The sequence below is a fragment of the Lissotriton helveticus genome, chromosome 4_2, assembly GCF_964261635.1.
Source record: "Lissotriton helveticus chromosome 4_2, aLisHel1.1, whole genome shotgun sequence".
NCBI classification, from domain to species: Eukaryota; Metazoa; Chordata; class Amphibia; order Caudata; family Salamandridae; genus Lissotriton; species Lissotriton helveticus.
Window position 1 is genome coordinate 64,459,274 of NC_136064.1, and position 26,696 is coordinate 64,485,969.

Here is a 26,696-nt window from a genome sequence, read left to right on the forward strand (position 1 = left end):
GACTCTCCCCCTCAACTGTGGCTTTACTATTAGTGCCCAAGTGTCTCACCTCATTCCAGTGTAGAGGTTAACCTTTATAGGAGCGGTTCTTGATATGACCTGCATAAAGGACTCTTCTCCTCAGAGGATCACAGATATTTTGGAGATGATTTAGAGGGTTGTGGCTTAGACACGACTCCCAGATCTACATGTGTTACATCTGCTTGGCCTCATGTATTCTGCCGGTACATGGGTGCTTGCAAACATTTTCCGAAGGACCAAAAAGTTTGGTCTGTGATATGGCCGAGAGCTACCTTAATGCCAGCAGGGTGGCGGTTGGGAGATGAGGTGTTTTGACCAAATTGTGTTATGAACTGTTTTATTTCACTTTACCTCCTTTTCTTTCATTATCACATATAAGAGGACCACAAAATAATGACTTCAGGATGTGTGATGGACAAACCCTTCTCCTGCAATTAATTTAATAAACTATAATAATGTTCATGTATAATAGGAACCCAGGCCAGCCAGAGAATGCACATAATTGACTTGCCTCTTAGTTCACTATTGGCAAATTTGCCAGAGGCAGTTAATGGGGGGCTGAGAGGAATTTATTTTTCTAAATATATGTTAGAAAACTATCTCCTAAAAAATACTTCTCAAAGCATTGATATAACCTTATGTACGAAGGTGAAATGGTTCTGCATCGTAATGAAATACACTCTTGGAATTAAAAAGAAACGTTCTCATATAACTGCTGGCCACATCGTATCACTTTGCTTTACTTTCAACTATGTTGCTGCAGAACATGGCTTAAAAAAACATTGACAGAACCCAATAATATAGCTTTTTGGCTTCGTCAGTGTTTTTTTGGCCATATTGTACACCAGCATGGTTGGAAAGAAAAAAGACCATGACACGATCAACACTGGGCGAAATGTAGCACTTTCATTTTATTTCAACCATGCTGCACAGCAGCTGCGCTGCAATGCAATACAACATTGTTAAAAACATTGAGCTAGGTGAGACCTACTAGCTTTGCCAGTGCTTGCTTAGATACTGACACCAGTCTATACACGTGGTATAAGTGGTATACTTTATCATTGCTCCAGTTCAGAAAGTATCTAAAAACCTACCTAGTCCACCTCTACCTGAACTAATTTAACCAGTGTCCTCGATTCCTTATTCTATTAGAGCTGGCTAAACCAGCACCCATTTCCATGGCATATCTTTGTCATGCTGCACAGTTTGTTCCTGTGTTCCTACTGGGAGCTTGTCTTGGTTTCCTTCCCATGTCTGTCGCAGTGTAGCATTGTTGGACTTGGCCTTTTCCACCCAAATTTTTCGCTTTTGACCCCCTTATCTAGATTGTCTCCCCCATGGGATTAAACCTGTATAGGTCATGAGTGGTGTGAGACCCCTTGTGAAAAATGTAATTACATGACATAATGTGAGCACTTGTAAAATCCCCCATTTTAAAACTGCACCTGATTGAAATGTATTGTATTTAAAATGGATGCCATGGCCCTGGGTTTTGCCACTGGACTGCCATAGGTCAGCGGTCTAGATAATATTACCCAGCTACCCCTAGCTTTTGGAGGGAAAGCCTTGCACCCAGGGTGCTCACCCCCTCCCCTAGAACCAGTTTAGGCTAGATGTGCCAACATTCTAGAAGGTCCTGGCACTGCCTGGGAGGAGGGTATAAATAGGGAGAAGTGTCACCAGAGAGTCAGTCCGCGCTGGGACAAGAAAGAGAGGGGACCTGCTGCGAGGTGCTACCGCCACATGGGCCTGTGAGCTGGGCCCTGCACCCCTAGAACCCCCCCTTCTACTGTCCCCCCGGGCCCCTGACAAAGGAGGGTCCCTATCCAGGTCACTGACGCTGTTTGATCCAGGAAACACGCCAGCGCTGCGTGGGAGAAGCGCCCAGGAGGTGAGGAGTGGGACTGTCTACCCCCTCTTGTGAAGCTGTGACCCTGTGGAAGTGCTGGGTCGTGAGGTGCTGCCTGTCAAGCGCTATTCTGGGGAGGTTGATGCCCCCAAGGAAGTTGTGGCCCCCTGTGGAAGCTCTGACGCTGTGAGGGACTGCCTGCATAGCGCTGTGTGGAGAAGCGCTGGGGCTGGTGTGGCCCCCGGAGTGCTGTTGGCCCTGGAAGCTGTGGGGGCCGAAGGAGGAGCCGTGCTCCGTGAAAAGCACCCTCTTTCTGAGGAGAATAGCGCCGCGTGTTGACGCGCCTATGCGGGAGTAATCAATTAATAAAAGGGAGCCTACCCCTTGTTACTGCTGAAATCACCGCCGCAGCCTGGGGAGTGCTAGCGCCGCTTCGCGCTAGCCGGTGAGGAGACCCCCGCTGTGGGAATCGCGCCGGCGGCCCCCGGAGTGAGGAGAGGGCCGCCAAAGTGAAGAAGGGGCCGCGCCAGGCTCGAGAAGCCAGCCTCGACCTGCCCACGTGACGGGGGCGCCCGGCCGCGTCATTGGTCGCGCCCCGGCCCTTGCCGCGCAGCCATTGGCCCTCGCGGCCGCATCCCTGAAGGGCCGCGCACGGATTGGCTGCCCCGCCGGGCAGCAGGAAGAGGCCCGGAAAGCCCGCGGAAGCCGTCGCAAAGCCCCGGGTTCCCGTGAGGAAGAGGGAACCCGGGTGAAGCTACCGAGGTCGCCGCTGGAGAGCCGGTGAGGAGGGGCCTCGAGGTACTGAGGCCCGAGAGAGCTGCCCGACATCCGCAGGGCTCCCGTTGGGAGACGAGCCCTGCAGCCAATCTTGGAGCCCCGGGTGAAGCAGGTGAAGCACCGGTCAGTGCCCGCAGAGGCCCCTGTGAGTGAGGAGGGGGGGCACTTAGGCACGCTGTCGTTGCCTACGCCTCCGCGACGACCAGCCCTGCTGACTGGTGGAGCCCGGGCCCCTGGGAGCGGGACCCGGGTGACGCGGAGGAGAGGTGAGCCCCGCAACACCAGCGCAAGTGAGGAAGGACAGCAGGGAGGTCCCGGGAAAAACATTGGACGGCTGAGAGCCCACCGGTGACGGCAAGAGAGAGGCCCTGGACTGCCGGTGAGTGGGGGCCCTGACGGGACTTGGTGGGCCTGCACCGGGACACATTGCCGGTGCCCGGGCCCGGGGGCGAGGACACTGTTGAGAGCTGTTGAATCCCTGCACCGGGGGGGGAACAGGATTATTTCTTGTCAGAGTCCCAGAGGAGGGCTCCACTGCGCCTGTGCCCCTGCTGTGTTGTAACGTTTGGGGGCATTCGGGATCTCGAGGTGCCCAGAGAGGTTGCCAGGCCGCCCTGAGGACTGGGTTATCTCATCAGGTACCCCGTCTGGCAGAGGGCACCTGCAGCTTGGGGTCCAAAGGTGGAGAGCCTCATCCCCTGTCGCGGAGATAGACCCCCGAGCTTGGTCATTGGGCCCACCTGAGCAAGTGGGCCTAAGGGCACGCCCCCCATAGAGGTTGGCTTGAGTGGGCCGGGAGGGAACAGATGCTGAGGGAACCTTCATTAAACGGTGCACCAGTGTGGAGGATTAGGCTCATGCTCATGGGTTAATGCCTAACATCGCTCTATAATGTGTAGGCTTAATGTTCATGCAGAGGATTGGCTGTTGTGTACACCCTGCTGTTTATGTTTATAGTGATGCCACCGTTCTGCCTGATGTTCCCTGAAATGTTTAGGCCTGACATCTAATCTATATGTCTATACTCCGAGGAGGGTTTGCCCTAGGTTGAGGTTCATAGGCCTCAAGTCAGGCCCATGTTAAATGCATAAATGCCTTGTTGGCCTGACGAGTTATTCTAGGCCCCTGTTCAGGGCCCTTGTTAATGAGCCAGCCAGGTTGATTCATGACAGGTGCTCCTGTCTAATATTAGATGTGCTGTGATTCTCTGTTTTCCCTTACAGGGGTGGGGATTGGCGTTATAACGCATGAGGTGTGGTGATGCATAATGTTGGATTTTGCAATTTCAGCCAACCCCCTAAGGATGAGAGCCCGAGTTGGCCCCGCCAGATTGGCTCCAGGGCTAATGTTCATTTAACTAACCTTTTCCCTTTCAGCATGGACTTTGGACTCAACCCTTTTTGTCCCATGTAAATAATTCCCCATGATGTACTTGGCTCTGGCGCCAGTTGGCGCCTTGTTGTGATTACCAGTGTATTTTTCCTTTTTACCTTGCAGGTTGGAGATATCACTAAATTTATTCTTTTTCCAACCAAAGGTGGCGTCGTGACTCTTTTGTAGTGTGATTGGTGTGTCGTCTGTGGGTACTGCGTGAATGCTTCACATGTCCTCGAAGTTTGGCCTGCCCGCTTGATGCCATGCTACCCCTTTTGAGACTTGGGCAACCCCCATTTCCAACATTTGGTGGCAAAGCGGTGGGATAGGACTTGTGTTTGCGCAGTACCACAGCGGCCACGGGTTACACTGCAAATAGAGCTTTGGATGTAATCCGAGCCTTGTTGTGGGGATTATTGCTGTTTGGCTGAATATTGTTTTTGATTGCTTCCTCCTGAAAGTGTTTGACAATTGTGTCCCCTTGGTCCACTGTGGGTGTGTCCCGGGTGTATCTCGCCACGATGGGGTTGATTTACCAGGAAGTGGAACTGATGGAGTACACCGAACAGGAGGTGATAGACTTCCTCCTGGAGAGAGGGATACCCCCAGTAGGGAATATTAGGAGGAATTTCTTTCTCTATGAGGCCCTCAAGAGGGGAGAGCCCTTAGAGATTAGTGGGGACTTGTCTGACTACCCCCCCGAAGTTTTGAAGGGTCAGTGGGTTAGAGACCAAAGAGAGGGCTCCCCATCCAGAACCCTGGGAGGTAATTGCTCCGATGAGGAGGAGGAAGAGTCTAGCAGGGCAGAGACGCCAGTAGCTGTGGAGGACACCGAAGATAGGGAGTCTCGCACTGGGTCCAGTCCCGGGGGCACTGCCCCATCCCTTTCCCTGTCCCCAGAAGAGTGGGTAGATAGGAGAGAAGAGAGGGAGCATCAGCTGGCGCTGGCAAAGCTCAGGCATGCCGAGGGCTTAGCGCAGCTGAGGGTAGAAGAGCAGCGACTAGAGACTGAAAAAGTCCTAGCGCTGGAGAGGATGGCGGAGGCGGAGAGGGCCTTCGCCAGGGAGAGATCAGCTCAGGTGGGTAGGTTGTCCCCTGAGAGTGGTTTTAGGAGTCTGGATTCACCGAAGAGGGTGGGATCCAGTGGTGGCAGCGAGTGTAGGTCCAGTGCAAGGAGTCCCACTCCCGAAGCCCAAGAGACTGTGCCTGATTCCCCGGAAGAGGAGGACGGGTTAGTGTTTAGGGGCAGGGGAAAGCTGTTCCATCAGTCCTGGGGAGAGTTCGAGGAGGAGTGTTGGACTGTACTGGAGGATTGGGTGGTGAGGAGAGCAGTGGAGGATTGGGAAGGGCTGTGCCATGCCGTTATCCGGGAGCACATGCTGAGGAGTTGTTTCCCAAGACTGCGTCACCATCTGTTGCGGTGCGGGTTCTCAGACCCCAGGGAACTTGCACGGGAGGCAGACCTCTGGGTAAGTGCCAGAGCGTCTGGGAAGGCTGAGGGGAGTGATCCTGAAGGGAGTGAGACGGGGGGTGTCCCGAGGTGCCCCAGCTGTGGTCACTGGGCCTGGAATGTTCTTTAAGAGAACCCCAGGTTGGGAGACTAGGCTGTCCCGATGTGTCATCCAGAGGAAGGGATCCCTTCATGTCAGGAGGACCCGGAGCATCAATAATCGGAGCTCCAGTGGTTCGGGGGTCTGACCAGTCACAGGGTTTAGATCCTGGACTGGGGTTCCAGGTTAAGGGGTTGCCTGACCTGGAGGGTGGGGTACCTGTAATTCAGGTCCCTACCAATTTGACTCCCAGGGGTACTACTCCCAGTGGGAGGGTGCGGAACTCTGGGAGGGGGTGCAGAGGGAGGAAGGTCTCTTCTCTGTCACCAGCTCAGCCACAGGGCGCAGATTCTGGGTTGGGTGGCCAGGGACAGGGTTTGCCTGCCCTGGTGGGAGGGACCTCTGTAACCAGAGTCCCCCCGGAAGTGACTCCCAGGGGTACTTCTCCTGGTAGGAGGGTGTGGAACTCTGGGAGGGGGTGCAGGGAGAGGGAGGACTCGCCCCTGTCACCAGTTCAGCCTGTGGGTTTCGACTCCAGGTTGGGGAGAGAGTTGTGTGAGGGTGTCCCCAGGCGTAGGAGATGGAAGAACCCTTGGAGGAGAAGTAGGGGGAGGAGAGCCTCGCCCCTAAGGGCTGGTCAGTCTGAGGTTGTAGACCCCAGATGGGTGGACCAGTGGCAATTTGGAGAGAGAAGAGTGGTCCAAGAGAATTACAAGCCTGAGGCTAGAGCCTCCCACTCTAGGAAGGAGAAACATCCCACTAGGGAACACCAGTGGGGTGGTTTTGTTGGTGAATGGAGGGTTGCGAAAGAGAACCATTGGGTTCCAGAGTGGAGGAGAGACTGCAGGTGCTCCTGTAGTTGCAGGCCTGCGTCCACCTTTTTCCGCCCCAAGCAGGGAAGCCCATCAAGGCATTGATCAGTCTACCCTGGCTTTTGGCTGGGGGGGAGTCGTGTTGGACTTGGCCTTTTCCACCCAAATTTTTCGCTTTTGACCCCCTTATCTAGATTGTCTCCCCCATGGGATTAAACCTGTATAGGCCATGAGTGGTGTGAGACCCCTTGTGAAAAATGTAATTACATGACATAATGTGAGCACTTGTAAAATCCCCCATTTTAAAACTGCACCTGATTGAAATGTATTGTATTTAAAATGGATGCCATGGCCCTGGGTTTTGCCACTGGACTGCCATAGGTCAGCGGTCTAGATAATATTACCCAGCTACCCCTAGCTTTTGGAGGGAAAGCCTGGCACCCAGGGTGCTCACCCCCTCCCCTAGAACCAGTTTAGGCTAGATGTGCCAACATTCTAGAAGGTCCTGGCACTGCCTGGGAGGAGGGTATAAATAGGGAGAAGTGTCACCAGAGAGTCAGTCCGCGCTGGGACAAGAAAGAGAGGGGACCTGCTGCGAGGTGCTACCGCCACATGGGCCTGTGAGCTGGGCCCTGCACCCCTAGAACCCCCCCTTCTACTGTCCCCCCGGGCCCCTGACAAAGGAGGGTCCCTATCCAGGTCACTGACGCTGTTTGATCCAGGAAACACGCCAGCGCTGCGTGGGAGAAGCGCCCAGGAGGTGAGGAGTGGGACTGTCTACCCCCTCTTGTGAAGCTGTGACCCTGTGGAAGTGCTGGGTCGTGAGGTGCTGCCTGTCAAGCGCTATTCTGGGGAGGTTGATGCCCCCAAGGAAGTTGTGGCCCCCTGTGGAAGCTCTGACGCTGTGAGGGACTGCCTGCATAGCGCTGTGTGGAGAAGCGCTGGTGCTGGTGTGGCCCCCGGAGTGCTGTTGGCCCTGGAAGCTGTGGGGGCCGAAGGAGGAGCCGTGCTCCGTGAAAAGCACCCTCTTTCTGAGGAGAATAGCGCCGCGTGTTGACGCGCCTATGCGGGAGTAATCAATTAATAAAAGGGAGCCTACCCCTTGTTACTGCTGAAATCACCGCCGCAGCCTGGGGAGTGCTAGCGCCGCTTCGCGCTAGCCGGTGAGGAGACCCCCGCTGTGGGAATCGCGCCGGCGGCCCCCGGAGTGAGGAGAGGGCCGCCAAAGTGAAGAAGGGGCCGCGCCAGGCTCGAGAAGCCAGCCTCGACCTGCCCACGTGACGGGGGCGCCCGGCCGCGTCATTGGTCGTGCCCCGGCCCTTGCCGCGCAGCCATTGGCCCTCGCGGCCGCATCCCTGAAGGGCCGCGCACGGATTGGCTGCCCCGCCGGGCAGCAGGAAGAGGCCCGGAAAGCCCGCGGAAGCCGTCGCAAAGCCCCGGGTTCCCGTGAGGAAGAGGGAACCCGGGTGAAGCTACCGAGGTCGCCGCTGGAGAGCCGGTGAGGAGGGGCCTCGAGGTACTGAGGCCCGAGAGAGCTGCCCGACATCCGCAGGGCTCCCGTTGGGAGACGAGCCCTGCAGCCAATCTTGGAGCCCCGGGTGAAGCAGGAGAAGCACCGGTCAGTGCCCGCAGAGGCCCCTGTGAGTGAGGAGGGGGGGCACTTAGGCACGCTGTCGTTGCCTACCCCTCCGCGACGACCAGCCCTGCTGACTGGTGGAGCCCGGGCCCCTAGGAGCGGGACCCGGGTGACGCGGAGGAGAGGTGAGCCCCGCAACACCAGCGCAAGTGAGGAAGGACAGCAGGGAGGTCCCGGGAAAAACATTGGACGGCTGAGAGCCCACCGGTGACGGCAAGAGAGAGGCCCTGGACTGCCGGTGAGTGGGGGCCCTGACGGGACTTGGAGGGCCTGCACCGGGACACATTGCCGGTGCCCGGGCCCGGGGGCGAGGACACTGTTGAGAGCTGTTGAATCCCTGCACCGGGGGGGGGAACAGGATTATTTCTTGTCAGAGTCCCAGAGGAGGGCTCCACTGCGCCTGTGCCCCTGCTGTGTTGTAACGTTTGGGGGCATTCGGGATCTCGAGGTGCCCAGAGAGGTTGCCAGGCCGCCCTGAGGACTGGGGTATCTCATCAGGTACCCCGTCTGGCAGAGGGCACCTGCAGCTTGGGGTCCAAAGGTGGAGAGCCTCATCCCCTGTCGCAGAGATAGACCCCCGAGCTTGGTCATTGGGCCCACCTGAGCAAGTGGGCCTAAGGGCACGCCCCCCATAGAGGTTGGCTTGAGTGGGCCGGGAGGGAACAGATGCTGAGGGAACCTTCATTAAACGGTGCACCAGTGTGGAGGATTAGGCTCATGCTCATGGGTTAATGCCTAACATCGCTGTATAATGTGTAGGCTTAATGTTCATGCAGAGGATTGGCTGTTGTGTACACCCTGCTGTTTATGTTTATAGTGATGCCACCGTTCTGCCTGATGATCCCTGAAATGTTTAGGCCTGACATCTAATCTATATGTCTATACTCCGAGGAGGGTTTGCCCTAGGTTGAGGTTCATAGGCCTCAAGTCAGGCCCATGTTAAATGCATAAATGCCTTGTTGGCCTGACGAGTTATTCTAGGCCCCTGTTCAGGGCCCTTGTTAATGAGCCAGCCAGGTTGATTCATGACAGGTGCTCCTGTCTAATATTAGATGTGCTGTGATTCTCTGTTTTCCCTTACAGGGGTGGGGATTGGCGTTATAACGCATGAGGTGTGGTGATGCATAATGTTGGATTTTGCAATTTCAGCCAACCCCCTAAGGATGAGAGCCCGAGTTGGCCCCGCCAGATTGGCTCCAGGGCTAATGTTCATTTAACTAACCCTTTCCCTTTCAGCATGGACTTTGGACTCAACCCTTTTTGTCCCATGTAAATAATTCCCCATGATGTACTTGGCTCTGGCGCCAGTTGGCGCCTTGTTGTGATTACCAGTGTATTTTTCCTTTTTACCTTGCAGGTTGGAGATATCACTAAATTTATTCTTTTTCCAACCAAAGGTGGTGTTGTGACTCTTTTGTAGTGTGATTGGTGTGTCGTCTGTGGGTACTGCGTGAATGCTTCACATGTCCTCGAAGTTTGGCCTGCCCGCTTGATGCCATGCTACCCCCTTTGAGACTTGGGCAACCCCCATTTCCAACAAGCATATTATCAAGTTCTCTGTAGAGTGTCACAGAGCTCATTAGGGTGCTAAATAAAACTGTTAAATGAAATTACCCAATCGATTTGTCAGTGAGGCAGAGTTTTAGAGATGCCTTGATTATAGACAAATAAGGGGCATTTATGATTTAGGTGGGGATGGTGTTCCAAGTCCTTGGAATGTGACCGCTGAAAGATTGTGTCACAATTTGTTTTGTTTTAGAGTGTGGGTACCAAGCATGAATGTATCTTTGCTTTTGAGTTTCATGTAGCTACATTGGAGATATCATATTGGAACACAGGCTCATGGATAAGCATGGACTTAGGATTTTAAAAACAACCTTTTCTTTTCATAGAAATGGTGCAAATGCATGCTCCTGCCTCCTAACAGAGACTAGTAACTTGGTTATAAAAGGCCAAGGGAAAACACAGGAGTCATGATGGTGTATGAGCTAAGACAGAGCTAGAGACTCTGGTGTGAGCAGGTGCTGAAGCAGACGTACTGATGAGCAGCCTGTTGATCTCTATCTGCTGTCAATCTAAATTAATGTTTCACATTCTAAAATGTGGGGACTTGCCGTATTCTCGGCGTTGCTTTCTCTAACATTTACCAAACATCTTGTTTCACACAACTATTTCAATTATGATGCATGAGAAGATGTCCATGTGGCCCAAACTCTCCAAGAAGTGTGCAGACCTCTGCACTGATGTTAAAATAGTTAACTGTTTGGTTCTCTCATTTATAAAACATTGTGACTGTACACACGTATCCATCTAGAAGAAGAACCGAGTTACTTATATGTGAGAATATTGCTCCAGATTTCCCTAGCCTTTGCATTCATATCTCCACAGTAAGAGGGATTTGATCTTCATATAATTCTCCAACAACAGAAACTGGGTGCTTTTATTTTTATAAATATGATAACTTACAGTAGCTGGAGTCGTACTACTTAAATCCAGCATAAAGCAAACACAAAGAGATGATGGAAGGAGCACTGAAAGTTTTCAGACACTCACTCCCAGTCACTATTGTTTCTGGGTTGAATCCATCCTCTGTCTTTTGCACATTTCGCCACCTCAATTCAGAGATATGCAAATCAGTCTTGGCCCTGTTCCTCATGGGAACAGTCCAGCCCGAACTGCCAACCCAGGTGTTCCCTGGACCGAAAAGAAGTAAAGTATCCTGGGTCTGGTTTTGGGAGTAACACCCCTCGTCAGCCAGGCCAGCTTGAATCCAGTGACAAAGTGAGCAAGGTACCTTATCTGGGCATTCCCTGTCAACTTAGGGCAAACAAAGCAAACACAAAGAGATAATGGATGGAGCATTAAACCTTTTCTGGCACTCACTCCCAGTCACGATTAGATCTGGGTTGAACCCATCATCTTTCTTTTGCTCACTCCGCCACGCCAGCATAATCTAAAAAAGATATTATAAAATGAAAAGCATATGACTATACTGAATGATTTGTTTCAGGTATGTAATTATCTCAAACCTTGCCTTTGGGAGAGACTGAGTATCTATTCCTTCCTCAGGGCAGCACTCATTTGAGCCATGCTCCCTCTTGCAGACCTATGATCATCCTGTCAAAAAATGTAGCTTGAGGGCATTCTGGACCAGAACCTTGCATTAGTTATGTAGTATGGAGAAGCTGTTAACTTAGAAGTCTGTCATCTCTATCATCCATTGAATTATACATCAGTGCATTTGTGTGCGTCAATCAGAGAGAAGTTTAAGAGCAACGGTGCCCTTCTATGGACAGTAATAAAATTGACGTTGGTATTAGAATGGCTTTCATGTTGAAAATATAACAGTACTTATTCCCACTGTAAGCTGTACTCTCTCACTCAAACCTTAATAATGTTCAGTCTTTAGTTTTAAAGTGAACTCACAGGTTAACATTCCTAACTAAATGTGGTGCTCATTTCCCTGGGGTTCTGGGACAGTTCATCGCATGACCTTCACTGTCTCATTCTGCACCAGTGGCTGCTCAGTGGTCAAATCTCGACTATGCGTGGTCTCTCTTCCCAAGTTCTCCATTTGCTTGCTTTTGCTGCTCTTCCGCCTCACTGTTGTTCTCTTTGTTTTGTTTGAAAAGTTGGAAGAACGGCATCAGTTTCTGCACCCACCTCTGCCTGCGATGTGCGTGTGTTTTCTATTTTTAATTAAATGTACTGGATGGGGGGAGAGTGGATACTCTACAGTAAATCTACTTTTTTTTTTAAGTACGTCCCTGCCCCCTCTATTATTTTTTGTGTGCCTGCACCTCCCGCGGTGTGTTTACCCATGGTGTAGTGCATGCGGCATCCATCCATCTACTAGACGATAATGGTATTAGCAATACTTATGTCCTCTTTGGTTGTGAGCAGCCTCCCACAGATATCGCTGCTGGGGCTAAATGTATTATTTATACGTCAGAAGCAACAGTAATACTGACCATGCAGGTAGCACGTTAGCAGCTGAAAGGTTTGTGAAACTCTCTTGTAGGTAATGTTCTCCTAGGAATGTGACCAGTGATAGATTTTTTATTGAAATAAAATGATTTCTTGATTGAATTTTGGTTTGAGTGAATACTTTTCCCCTTCAGCTCTTTCTTTCAGAGCCTGTGCGTCTTGGGGTACTGCATCCTGCCTCTGACGGTGGCTATGCTGGTCTGCAGGCTAGTGCTTCTGGGTGGCCTTACCATGGCTACTTTCATCGTGCGACTTGTGATTGTCATCTGTATGTTTGCTTGGTCTACAGTGGGTAAGCATAACCAATATTATTGAGCATAGTTTCTGCCACTACAAAACAGAATAATTACGTAATAGTAACTTGTTTTTTAAAATAAAAGCACTCCAGCAGTTTTTAGGCAGCACGCATAACAAGTGTTAATGGTATTCACTTCACTGACTTAGAAACAATGAAAGGCTGAGTTGGCCATGGAGGAATCATAGCAGTTGTGACCCACAATGTTTAACTCACTGTGGTATTCTTCTGCCTAAAGATTTTACCTTTGAGAGATAGTACTTCTCTGACTGTGGTCATCAGTGGCCTTTGAGGCTTAAAAGGATTTCTTGGTGAAATCTTCTCTGTGTAGCGTGAGCCCTGCTGATTAATCTTTTCTTGTGTGCGTTGTCAACAATTTGGTGCCGTGTCCTTCCTTGAATAACGCCAGATGTATGCCCCAGAGAGCCTTAGACGAGGTCAGTATTTTCAGATTTTTTCGGTCATTGGGTCTGGAAGCATATCCCAAGGCTCTGGAGCTGGCGAGGGAAAGAAGGCAGATTTTTTTGTCGAAAGATCCAAGATGCAATCCAAGGTTAGAGAGTTTTCAATCAAATTTACTCCGTCAATGAAGAAGCAAGAAAGCATCCTCAAAAACTGAATAACCGTTTTTCAAGAACAAAGGCTTCAGCCACATTGGTCAGAGAATGGTCAGGGGTATGAGGCACACCCCAACTGCCACCTCAAAATTTGCACAGGACTATCATGTCGTGTCAACCTCTTCCTCCTGAATAGTCCCACGGAGGCGCTGTGTGCACAGAGTTCCAAACTAAGACCCTCAAAGCACGAGAGAAGCTGAGGTATTCCCTGGCACAGCCCCAGCAGAGTCACTCAAGGATAAGGATTTCTCAAGTAACAATAACACCTACAAAGGCAACAAAGTGACGCTAGGGGAAGGCCCTGACGCTGAAGAAATAGTTGAGTTCCAGAAGAAATAATCCCCCCAAGAGTTGAGACTGCGTGCTTCTCTTGTATAATGTATCCCCTATTTTACCCAATTGATCCCTCCCTTCCTAACGCTTTGTATGCCACCCTTAATCCTGTAAGATTTACCCAGAGGAAAAGAACACTGACAAGGGGAGGTTTGCATCCTACAACAACACACACCTCCTCAACTCCACTACATGGCCCACCAAGTTCATGATCACAGTGGCAGTATGGGCCACCATCACGATAAACATTTTGAGGGACGGCCAAAGGAATGTGAACCACCTTGATACTGTCTGACTCTCTAGCTAGTGACTTAACAACTGAGCCCCTCCTACACATACACAAAACACTCGGAGGAGGAACAATGGCGAAGTTCATCTAGAAGTGGAAGTAAATCACCTCTGGCACATGGATATTGAACTTCAACTTGGTTACTGCATAGAACTGCTAAACAGGCTTGCAACAGCCTTTTTCTGTAGCAATAAGTCAACAATCCCTGACTCAAAAAGGCAATAGACCAAGAACCATCAAAGGAATAGAACAAAGGAGTCTACTCTGTTTATTTCCTCATACCAGAACCGGACAAGACACCCAGGCCCATTTTAGATCTAAGAGCATTGTACAGGTCTATAAAGACACAAAAGACCAAGGTGACAACACTGCAGGAGGTCATTCCACTCTTGGAAAAAGGGCACCATATGACCACTATAAACCTCAAAGATACCTATCTGTACATACCAATGAATAGAAGACACAATAAGTTCCTGCGGACACAGTAAAGTGCCAGTTATGGGTCCAGCCTTTTGGAATAAAGTCTGCTCCAAGGATTTTCACGGAATGTCTCACTGCAGTGCAGGGAAACCGGCAGAGTTTAACCATAACTAGATGATAATGCTGGTAAAAACTAAATCGTTCAAACAGTGAAGGATAATAAACGAACAGTGATAAGAACAGGACAAGCACAAACTGAGGTTTTACTTTAGAAAATATTTTCTCTAATCTCAGAAAGGCATACGTCTTTCCTAAGAGCAAGACTAAATTCAGTGGAAGCCAAGACCTTCTCTGTAACAAAAAGAGTCCAACCTACTGTGACAAAGGATGCTTGCCTCTACCAGAAGGGCAACTTCTGATGTGAGAACGGTGTGAAAATGATGGCCATGATGTTTTCGTGAATTCATATAGTTCCCATGCAAGACTCCACATGAGACCACTTCAGGAGTGACTACAACAGGAGTGGTCATAGGCAACTGGGAGTTGGCTCTGCCACAGACCATGTAAACAAGGATATGCTGTGCTAGAGCACAGAAGCATTACAGTGTGCAGACCATTCAAACTACCAACTCCCTCGTTAACCATCACAATAGGTGCATCCTACATTCGGTGGGAAGCCAACATGGGAAAGCTAAACGTCAGGGACCTATAGAACGCTCAAGGAGGCGTTGAAACTCAAAATTGTTCAAGAACTCAAATCTGTCTTCTTAGACTGCAAGGCCTTCCAGAAAGAGGTGAGGGGAAGGAAAGTCTTAATCCAAACAGAAAACACAATCTCTATGTCCTGCCACAACAAAGAGAATGATTAGGGGGACACACGATCTCACGTTCTGTCCTGAATAGCACAGTACATAAGGAAGTGGGCTGTCCAGAGAAGGATAACTTTAGCGGTGACCCACCTACCAGGGGTACAGAACACAGAGGCAAACTGAAACGCCATTCATAAAGGTGCCAGCTAAAGCAAAAACTGGTGGAGAAAATTGTTTGGAAGTGGATCACACCTCAGGTAGAACTATTCACAACTTAGTAGACCTTAAAATGCTGAAGCACTGCATCCAGCCAGGTACCTGCAACATTGCTCGGTAGAGAATGCCTTAGCAATAGAAAGGGAAGAGAAACTTGCCTAAGCATTTTACCCAGTACTGTTAATGCCACTAGTGAGATAAAAATGCACGGAATCAAAGATGGCTCTAGTCTTGATGGCACCTAAATGGTCCAGACAAACATGTGTTTCAGACTTGATGCATATGGCACCGGTCATAAGATCACCAGAAAACCACGTTTTGTTGATCATACAGGGAGGTCAGTTATACCATCCGAGACCAGCTACCCTGAGCTTAGCAGGTTGGTTCCTTAGAACATAGAATTTAGCCACGTAGATCTACCAGCAAGAGCCATGGAAACACTTAAAGGAGCTTGAAAGCCAACTACAAAAAAGTGTTACACAGTGAAGTGGGACAGATTCATAACTAGTGTAACTGTAAAGTAATTAGTAAGGGATGAACACAGGACACTACTGTAGGCTGCTACCTTACGCATCTGCTAGACGAGAAACTTTCATATACTTCACTCGAGGTACACTTGGCAGCCAGAGTGGCTTATACAAGGGGAGTAATAGGAAAAGCTTCTTCACCATGCCACTCATCAAATAATGCCTGGAAGGAGCAAAGCGAATAGCGCCCGAAGGCCAGTTCCAATACCTATGTGTAACCTTCACATGGTGCTGTTTCAACTTGTGAATGTACCCTTTGAACCCATTCATAATGTAAAATTCGGGCATTTAACCCTTAAAACAGCCATCCTAGTTGCTATCACGTCTCTATTTAGAGTAAGTCAACTACAGTCCAGACAACGCAGGAACCTTACCTAAAAACACACTAGGACAGGGTGTTATTGAGACCAAACCCACAATTTACTCCCAAAGTGCCATCGCATTTCCATGTAAACCAAGCGATACACTTGCCAGCGTACTTCCAGCAGTATAACAAACAGGCTGAGGGGTTAGAATAGCAGATGTTAGGAGGGCAGTTATATATTACAGAATACAAAACCAGCCATAAAGAGGAACCAATTCTTCATGTCTTTTCAACAGGCAAGTAAAGGCTCTCTGGTCACTAAAGGTACAATTGCTAGATGGACAATAAGACCTGCTACAATCAGTAAGAGTTTCACTGGGAGAAAAATGGAGTAACATTTGCCTTCATTGCCAATGTGTCTTTAAAGGATATCTGCATGGCGTTCACATGGTCTACCTTGCACACCTTCACATAGCACTACTGTGTAGTCATTCAGGCTAACAAGCATGATCAGGTGAGTCAAACAGTACTAACACACCTGTTTGCAAATGCACAGTGTGGTCAACCCTCCCAAGGGAAGAGTATAACGCTACAAAATCAGTGAACAGCATTTGAAGCCAGAAAAGATTCACTCTGAAGAACAATACAGCTAACTTACATGTAGTAGTAGTTGTGTAGGTTGGTGAATTCCTTGGATTTACAAGTGACCCTCTCATCGCGCGCGATTAGATGAATTAGTAGAGAGCTAACGTGTAAATATAAGAGGAAACCAAACATACAAAGAGGTCATCTAAGAGAAAAAAATGAATCTGAAGATGGCAACCATGTCTAAGGGTGTATGGGGCACACATCTGGCGTCATTCAAGGAGGGGCATGGCACCAAATGGTCCATAACACCTGCAACCACAAAATGGAGGGAAAGAACTAAAAGGAGACCATTCTGGACCCAAGCACTAGATGGCGTAATAATGCACTGCATGTGAATCCAGAAACTTCTTCAAGCTGCAAAACTACTCCTACAGGTAAGTAAGTGACTATTTTGTTCTTGTACAATTCCCTCAGCTTGCCTTACTCCCCATGTCTGTAATAACTCACATCCTTCGAACCTCAGTTTCCTGGCAGTGTTGAACTGGTTAAATATCACTGTTGTAGAAAGGAGATTTTGTTCTGTATTTGGTTACCAATCATCCAGCAGTAGATTTTCCCGTAATACCTTATTGCACACTAGCAATTGATGCTCCTTATATGTTGCATTTTTGTAGTACATTAATTCTTGTTTAGTGTTGATTCTGTGTTGCGAAGCGGCACAACATCAGTGACATATGTACTGACTTAAACATACACAGTGAATATCAAAACCAGCATAATTGTGACTCTAGTTTGGAGTAAAATTAATTGCAGTATGTCTTATGTTCATGTAAAAACTAGTTAGTAGGCCTGGGCCGTGAACTCCACTCAGTTTGCGGAGTTTTCTGCACTCCGCGGAGCTCGCGGAGTGCAGAAAACTCTGCTCCACATAGTGGTGCAGCGGAGGTTTTTTCCCACCGCTTGCCAGCGGTCAATTGGCGAGGACCGCTGCTACGCGGGTGGAATGTTTACTCGAGAGGCAGGAAGATCAGCCGAATGGCAGTTCGCACTGCACTCTGCTACTTGTGGAACTCTGTGGAGTTTTTTTGTCCCTTTGTGGAGTTCTGTTATGCTATGCTATGCAGAACTCCACGAATTCCGCACAGGCCTGCTTGTTAGCACTGTAGGGTAAAATTAATAAAACCGCTGTGCCTGTAAGCAGTGAAAGACAATCTCGGGGATACTTGGGAAACACAGTTGATTTTGTTAAAGGAATGCCATCTAGTTCTCCATATTAAAATTCTTACTGAAATCGAAATTCCGAGAGGAAAAAACGTCTTTTTGAGCATCACTATCGAGAATACAGACATTGTTTAGTTTAACATTGCTTTCTTTGTGTTTTCAAACCTGTTTAAAAGTTTGTAAAGTTTGGGATTTAAAGCTTCATAACAAACCATATAAAACGGAACTGAGAAGGTACACTCGTGCAGTGTATTTGTGTACTACTTTTTAATTCGGTAGTTATTCTCCTGCCAATTTGTTTTATAAACTAGGTCCACTGTCCGAGTATCTCCATTGACTTTGTTGGTTCTCTGAGTTACCCAGAGGGAAGTAGAAAGATACCAGCAGAACCACTGTTGCCCACCTTTCTGTAAATTACTTTGAATCACACTCTGGTCTTCCCCTCCGTTCACTTCACCATTGCTTCCTGTGCAACCCAAATACCTCTTTGTAAATACATACTTGCAGGCAGCAGTAGCACAAGATTCTCATTCATTGAAATCCTTTGAGCCTGGTACAGGGTCTTCAATTCGATTCTCAATGAAAGTTAGTGAATGCTAAGTTTGACAATAGAGATAGGGTTACACATACAGCACCAAGTGGGTGTACTTATTGTAATGTATTGTAGTTTTGAAGCTCTGAAATTCTTTCTAGGCTATTCCAAAGTACAAGATAGTGCAGTAGTAATAGATTGCTTGTGTTGCTTTGCAGATAATATGTAATCTAGAAGTTTGAACTGGATAGTCGAATTTGGGGCTGTGCCAAAGCTTATTTGCATTAGTTGGGCCCTGCCTGAAATGGCACACTTTAATTTGATTTTGTTTTAGAACTTTTTTTGGTGCCTTCAACCTAATATACAAGTAAATCACAAATGTAAAAGGACAATGTTACAAGAAATATTTTTCTCGTTTTATCCAGCTGCTCCATCTTGTATGTCTTGCTGCTGCCATTATATTATTTTTCCTCAAGTGCCACTTTTTTCGAATCTTCGATTGTTTTCATATTTTTGTCAAGTAGTATGATGTTAAATCATATTTGCCTGGCAATATTTTGTGTATCGGCATTACGGATACCATTACTCTAGATGAAGCAACTGATTACTTTCCCTACAACAGATACTCATTACCTGAAAATAGAATGCAAAGTTTCCAGCACAAGACATTTACTTTCTTCTCACCCAAATCAAGATAGACTTACACTTCTCTAGCTTGGTATCTGGTCTTTTCTATATCCTAATTGAAACGCAGAATGCAGATATACCACACACAGCAAGCAGCTTTCCTGTTAGCGGATTTGTTTTCAGATGTCCCAGGGTAACAATTTAGTAAGTTCTGTGCAGTTCTGATCTAAAACGTCTGTAACTCAAAGACCAGATTCCCATGTGGTCTTTCCACAGTTGCGGACAAGCTGGAAGAAAATAGAATGAAATGCGCTGAGAGTAATTTGACTTCAGTACTGCTGTTTAAGTCCTGGTACTTTTGCATTTGGTTTGTTGTAAAACCCTGCGGCCTTCTAGAATCCAGACCTGCATTCTTTTGGGGCATCTTATATGCCACAGCTCATCTCAAGGGCCTGACTAAATATCATAACGCCACGCTCATCCCGATTGAACTCCGTTGGCTCCCTGTTCCAGCCCACACCATGTTCAAAACCAGCTGCATCATTTATAAAGCTATCACAACCAGCTCCTCAGTTCATCTTGCAGACCAGCCCACCACTCTGGTGGTCCTTAGTACACCCACAGCAAGGGCACAATCAGACTGCTGACAAAGAAGTGTAACAAAGAAACACCAAGACAGCAGACCTTTTCCATCTAGGCACCCAAGATCTTGGACAAGGTAGCATCCACTGTATGGATTGCGTTTAGTAGGTATCCTTAATCCGTTTCTTATACGCGCATTTTCTTAGTGAACGAAGTCCGATGTGAATATTAATATAAATATTGGTGCTTTTTGCTGTAAGTTTACCTTAAACACCTGTTTTCCCATTATCTCAAGGTTTAGACTGTTATTTGTCTGTTGGTATTTTTGTGGCTATTCCCAAATATTTGTTTCGTTTTGTCTAGTCAGCAGAACTTGTGCAGGTGAATTTGGATGAATTAAAGTATTTTGCTGGAATGGCAGCACCTGTGGCCGCAGGCCTCGTCTCTGGATTATTTCTTTTCAGCAGACATGATGCTGTTGGCGAAAGTCTCTGGTATTGGCACTGTTCTGTCATTACTTGTCCACCATGGCTGTTATGGAAATGAGAAGAAGGCTAGGTTGGTTAACACCCTTACTCAGTAGTGGAGTGGAGTGGAGTGGAGTGGAGTGGAGTGGAGTGGAGTGGAGTGGAGTGGAGTGGAGTGGAGTGGAGTGGGGCCATTACACACCCATTTGGGCGTCATGCTTCATCAAAGGGCTTGCTCCTCATCAGTCCGCCGCTGCAATGCCTGCCTGAGGGGCTGTTTGTCGGAGATCTTTTTCCCAAGCCGTGTAGGTGAGGTGTGTGTGAGGGGCCTAGTGGTGTAGATGTGAGGAGAAATAAAATGAAGTCAGGTGGTGCTCCAAAATGAATTTTAATCTGCGAACCCACTCGTCTCAATTAGAACCAGAATAGGGATACCGCTGTTTATAATGGTCCAAGGTGTCTATATATGTGTAGTCATGGTCAACATGTTTCCTCACCTATGTGTGTAAATCACTCAGCAATTCTTCAGGACCTATCTACACGGGTGGTTGATTATGGAAAATGAACCAATCACTCTAATGACCTTTCAATGAGGTACCTTAATAATACAAATCATGGGAAGCTTCCTCCCAACGAGGCAGAGCGAGGGGTAGGTTCCTGGCACCTGTTTTCCAGGAAAACGCATGACACTAACTTTTGTAACGATCGTTGCTCTGGCTAACTATTGATGAGGTGTGACTTAAACCCGAATTGGGTTGTTCCCATGATTATTATTATTAAGGTACCTCATTGAAAGGTCATCAGAGGGATTGGTTCACTCCGATTGCTTTGATGCTGCCCTTAGCTTGATTTACAATTTTTTTGCAGTCATGTCACCCTCAGCTGGGCACTACTTTCATAATGGCTTGAGGACCTGTGCCTGGAGATGCTGTACACAAACCTGAAAGCTGTATAAATTAAATCACCTAACTCCTGGACCTTAACCTGAATCTCTCCCTTCTACCACTGTGTTGTTTCGTCATCTCTAGGATTTAGTAGTAGATTGGCCTAATAAAATGGAATTTGAATTTTGAGCGGGGTTTTACATAGTGACTGCCCCATGAAGCATTCCAAACACAAGATGATGGACGAAGTGCTGAGACCTTTCAACCACTCACCCCCAATCAAGAGATCTGGGTTTAATCCATAAATTATTTTGCTCACTATGCCATCCCAGTTTGGACTCGGCCATATGCAAATCAGTTTTGATCCTGCTCCTCATGGAAACAGTCCAGCCCGAACTTCCATGCCAAGTCCTCCCTGGACCGGAAACAACCATCTTGGGAACGGTTTCGGGGAGTTAGGCCCAGATCTCTGGGTGAATGTTTGACATTGTTCAGCATTCCGTCCATCGATTGTTCTTTTTCCATGAAGCATTCTAGTAGGGTTGCAACGTTGATCCAAGACACGGTGAAATGTCTCACTCATTAACAAGCAATGGCCAAATTTTGAAAGGCATTAACCAACCTTTTGGCTTTACCATTTTTTGCTGCAGATATTGAACAGAATCAATAACATAAAAAGCCTATGTGGCCACCCATTATGACGTATATATGCTCATATAGGCACACATGTTTTGACACAGCAATTTTAGCCTTGTCATGTTAAACAGAGCCATACCAGAACAAGGAGTGTGCAGTTCCTGGGTGGGAATCTAGGTCTCCTAGTGTGGTAAATCCAGGGGAGTGCTCCTATTCGGAGCAAGGGCCCTCACACACCCCGAAAGGTGTTATGCTTCATCATCAGGCAGCTCCTCGTTGAGGCGGTGCTGCAATGCCCAACAGGCTCCTCAGGAGGGCTCTTTGCCAGACTTCTTTTCTTTTAAATAATTTATGGGAAAGCTGCAATCTGAGTCGTGGGTTTTCAACGTGGTTTACGAATGTAGGCAATACACGCAAAAGACAGTGCTGTGGACAATACTGACTAGCAGGAAATGACTAGCATGATCCAAAAAGATTTTAATTGTTGGGTCTTTTTGTCATGGTTAAAAACGTAGGTTTGATCTAATGATCGATATATTGGTGTATCTTTGCTCTGTTTAGTATAAGTCACGGGTCGACATGTTTCATGCCTATTATTGTCTATAAGGATCATGGCACTTATTTATTGTATTTATTTATTATTTGTGTGTTTTATATAGCGCACAGTTACCCCAACGGGGTGTCCCGGCGCTTGTGAACAGTACTAATTTGTCATCTACTCAAACAAAATGTGTGCAAACCATGCCCTGTATACCTTGCATAAATATGCAATGTATCTCCTGGGGACAGACCCAAAATTAGTAGTGTATGGCCCCAGTCGGACCTGTCAGGGCAAAATGCTATTGTGCGTGCTGACGGTCGGTAGTTGGTGCACAATTCGGGCCTCCGACCTACCCCTTACTCTGCTGATCTTAAAAACGGAGCCATAAATCAGAGTTCCAATTCATTCACAGGAACCACCTTCACAACGGTTCTTGTGAATGCTAGGCCACAGACTTTACTAAATCTGGCAGTCGGTACTCACTCAGGGCGACAAATTACTTTGCTCCATTGCGGAGTAGATTCTGCCCGTTAAGAATTATACGAGACCCTTAGTATCCAATGGAGTGTTGAAAGAAAAAAGTAGTTTTTTGGTACACATTGTCTTTAATAACAGACACTGATAAAAGCTGTCCTTAAGCGAGACCTGACAAAGGTACAACAGCACATTTTAATATGTATAGCTGACTTAATTTTGCATTATAGCTTTTCACCTGAAATCTGGTACAGTTAATCTCACCTGCCTTTGAGAAGGTGCAGCACATACTGCCCCAATCTGAGATACATTTTCATCTAAAGTGTCAATATTGAGCTAGGGAGGACAAACTTGAAAACCTATATTGAAGCCATGCTTGCTAATGGAAATACCTGTAATAATAACTCTTGTCTTTCCTTTCGTTGCAGCGTCCACAGCATTCCTGGCAGACAGCCAGCCTCCGAACCGGAAAGCCCTTGCAGTCTACCCCATCTTTCTCTTCTATTTCGTCATTAGCTGGATGATTCTGACCTTCACGCCGAGCTCTTAGTGAGGACCAGGGCTCACATGGACTGAAGGCACTATATTAAATAATTTATGGGAAAGCTGCAATCTGAGTCGTGGGTTTTCAACGTGGTTCACGAATGTAGGCAATACACGCGAAAGACTGAGTGCTGTGGACACTACTGACTCGCAGGAAATGTAGTTGTCTCACCAGAACGTGTATCATTGACCCAAAGGGCAGTACAGCATACTGTGAGTTATTTTTTACCCAATGGAAATACAGCTTGCGGAGGCTGAATCACCTCCACTAGAAGTGCAGCCTGCAGTATATCTCTCTCTTGGGCGGCTTGTGTTTTGCAGTTCCTTGCTCTTTAATGGAAGGGGAACTGTTTAGCTCCCCCAATAGTAATTACATTTGCAGAATCGCACTCTGTTATCAAGGGAAGTGCAGCTGCAATGTCTCGCTCCCCAGCATTATCGCACTCTCCTTGGATGCTTCGCCTTCATTGTCTCATTTCTGTGAGTTGTTCAGGCTTCAGTGCTCTCTCTTCCTGGACTGTTCAGTCTGTAGTGGTTCATGCAGGCTCCTGGGTGTGCATTCTGGCAGTTGCTGCCACTTCCAGTGTCTCCCAATATTCTGCATTCCCTACTGCCTGTGGATGAACTTTGCTTCCATCTGGAATGCCTTTGTTTCAACCCTTTTTTATGTTATTTTTTTAAAATGCATATAAGAGTTGATCCTCCTTGAAAAGACCAAATATTGGTTAGAAGTTGAGAGGGCGAGAAACTGCATGTGGAGTCTGATTCATAGCTTACTTGGATATCTCCAGGTAAATGTTACAAGGCTGTGGTTGTTTTAAAGTGAGGGACGACAGGTTTATGGTGAATGTATCTAGATCAGTTTACAGAAGAGTGCCTTCCTAGGCGGTGTTGGGCTGAAGAAGAAATGTTGCCACCCATGTAACAAGACTAGCTGTCAGCACAGTGTATTAAGTTGCTTTTGCATTTACCATTCCGAGTAGGGCTTACTCCATCTCTTCGCAAACACCAAAGCTGCTTATACTGCCCCAGGCGATTTTGTGAAATAGTTATGTAAAGTCAAGTTAAGGTATACAAGCACAGAAAAAGGAAGACTTAACTGCAAAACATATTTAAATGTAGCAAATCTCTTCAAGCTGACTTGAATTAGGCATGCAGCCAGCACTTTATGTTCAAAATTGGGATTCTGAATTCTAGCCTCTCACCGAAACTCTAAATTCATTTGTGGTACTGGGTAAAAGCGAGTAACCCCGGTCTGCTCAGAAGTAAAGGCAAGTGCTATAGTTGACTGTGCTACAAAGCTGTGTCCATTAGGATTCCCGCTGAGCAAGTATACTAGGTCATTTTATTAATGCACCTGCAAAGGAATTGGCAAGGCTTTTGTTAAGATCCTAATGTGCCTAATCAGTACTCAATCCCCCAGGTTTAATACATTAGGTTGGGTAATAGTAGTACATTGAGGTACAGTGCTGTAAAGTCAGAATACTGTGAAAGTAAGCTCTAAGTTAAAGATTATGCTTATTCAGTGCTAAACTGAACACCTTTCCTTCAAGACTGTGACCCATTGTTAATAGTGCTCACAACTTCTTTCAGCTTTTCCAGAGTCTTTACTGTTTCTGAATTCCCATCAGTCTGATTAGATGCTTTTAAAGCAAAGGTGCCAGTTAGTTCATCACAACTAAAAACGTACACTTCCAAGTACACCAGGTTTGTAAAATGTTTATTTAGAAAGCATTCTGTTGTGAGCAGTGATACAAAATTGGCTGGGGGAAAAAAGAGAAGAGCTAGCTATAACAAGGAGATAATTATTTATTTGAATTTCACTCAAATATCCCCCTGGGTTTTGATAAAGTGAAGGCTTTCTCACAGCCTATTCATGAGTGGTTGCCAAGGGCTGGATACATAGTAAGAGGCTTTAGGGCAAAGTCGAATATTGAACAAACTGCAACAAAGAGAGAAGTGGAAGCAACTTCGTGGAAATTTAAAGGGTTTAAGACTCTTTAAGCATAAATGATGATTAGACAGTTAAATATGAAGATGGGGTAACAAAGTGTTGCCACGTACAACAAACAATTGAGTAAATCAGACTACCAGCAAGATTAATATTCATCATATGGACTTGTTAGCTAAAAACAAACCATAAAATTATAGGCATAGACATGAAGAGGTATTGAAGGTAAACACATGTTTAACACAGGCTTCGTGCATTTATTGCATAGAAAAGATTAGAAAGTCCTCAGTGCTAAGGCTGCTTTGCAGTTTACAGCCATTGCAACACTTTCTTCTAGTCTCTTCCTCTACACATTATAGCTCCTGTGTTGTCTTCTCAATCAGTTCGTCCACTGGAGAGTGGGTAGGAATGTGCCCCTGAGGGCAGCTATTTATCAGAGTTGTGTCATTTGTAGGATTTAGAGAGCTCACCCCAAGCAACACCCGTGTACATGTTTCACACAGATGTTGTGTGTTGACCACACTTTGTCAAATTATTGCCTCAATCTTTGCTTCTCACCAGTGGGGGAATAGCTTGTAAGTTTTACATAGTATTTGAGGTTCCTTGGCAGACTGGTTAGCTCATTTTGTAAAGATGTGGGATTGGCAGTGAGGAGGCTGCTCAGAAAGGCTTCTTCGGGACACCTAATGCGCTGCTGAGACTGACAGGAATCCAGCTGCATACATAATCTCCACTGTAAATTCGTTGTACTCCGCAGTGACATTATATTTGCCATGTTTCATCAAAATAAATATTTCCCCTAAGAGCTGGTTGATTTCAGGAGAAACTAATTGGTGAGCATTCAAATTAATCTGCTAGCTTGGGATATTTTACGGAAGAGAGTTAACCAAGTTTTTATAAGTGAGTGAGTAAAAAGTAGACTGTAATCTGGAGATCTTGACAGCCACATACATGGATAACATCCTGTACTTTTTCTTTTGAGAAGAAATCTATAATTTCAGTGAAAAAGAATGCATTAGAAAACAGGCCTCACCCTTGATTGTGTAGGTATGTCGACAACAGTATCGCTCTACAGCCCTTATCCTTCAAAGTATTTGACAGCCATTATCTAGAACACTGTGCCTGCAATGGATATGTCACTGCCTGAATTGTTTCATAAATGAAACACATGAAAAATGTAAACTGAATCTATAATGAAGAATCCTATAGATACCATTGATTTTTGAAGATGGTTATACGTCGGTATACTGTCCAAAAGGAAAGGGGGTACATGGAGTGGAAAGAAACACTGGTCTTGTAACTCGCCTTTGCATGGCTTATTATGGTCCATATATTGTGCTAGATTACTTAAGAAGTTATAACCAGAATATCTTGTTGAGAGATTGCGCAGGCTAATATCTGGGAACTCCCGAAATGCTGTAACTTGGACTACTGATGGACAAATCGTAGAGGGTTTAATTCATTTCGAAACTGAAGGATGGAATTGCATAAACCTAGTTTTAAATCGATAATGTGTACATATTTTTTCTATTTGGGAGGGTGAGGGAATTTATTTTCTCGATTAAAGGTGAATATTTATGACAAAAATAAAGTTTTCTTTAGGTTTTATTTCATTTCTATGGCTCCTGTCAATTGATATTTTTACAATACTGTGTATTGAACAATTCATCACCTTATTCACAAAACGTTTTGTACAAGTGAGTGTCACTAAGTTTGAAAAAAATAATCTTCCTAAATTGATAAATCGTCATTGTGGAAACTTGACTCGTAAATTTTAGCCCGGGCTAATGCGAAAACTAATCCACTAAAAAAAATGGCTAATTAGAGGACCTAC

At 46.7% G+C, this 26,696-nt stretch overlaps 1 protein-coding gene across 1 annotated transcript in view; it reads left to right on the plus strand.

The window, feature by feature from the left end:
• YIPF6 (Yip1 domain family member 6) overlaps positions 1 to 26,475 on the plus strand; it is a 79,225-nt gene extending 52,750 nt beyond the window's left edge. Inside the window, exons 6-8 of the mRNA XM_078640143.1 lie at positions 12,141 to 12,298; positions 22,797 to 24,145; positions 24,213 to 26,475. Of these exons, the coding sequence (XP_078496269.1) occupies positions 12,141 to 12,298; positions 22,797 to 22,918 (280 nt within the window). The 3' untranslated portion in view covers positions 22,919 to 24,145; positions 24,213 to 26,475. The remainder of the gene's footprint in view (positions 1 to 12,140; positions 12,299 to 22,796; positions 24,146 to 24,212) is intronic.
• The last annotated feature ends 221 nt before the right edge of the window (positions 26,476 to 26,696 follow it).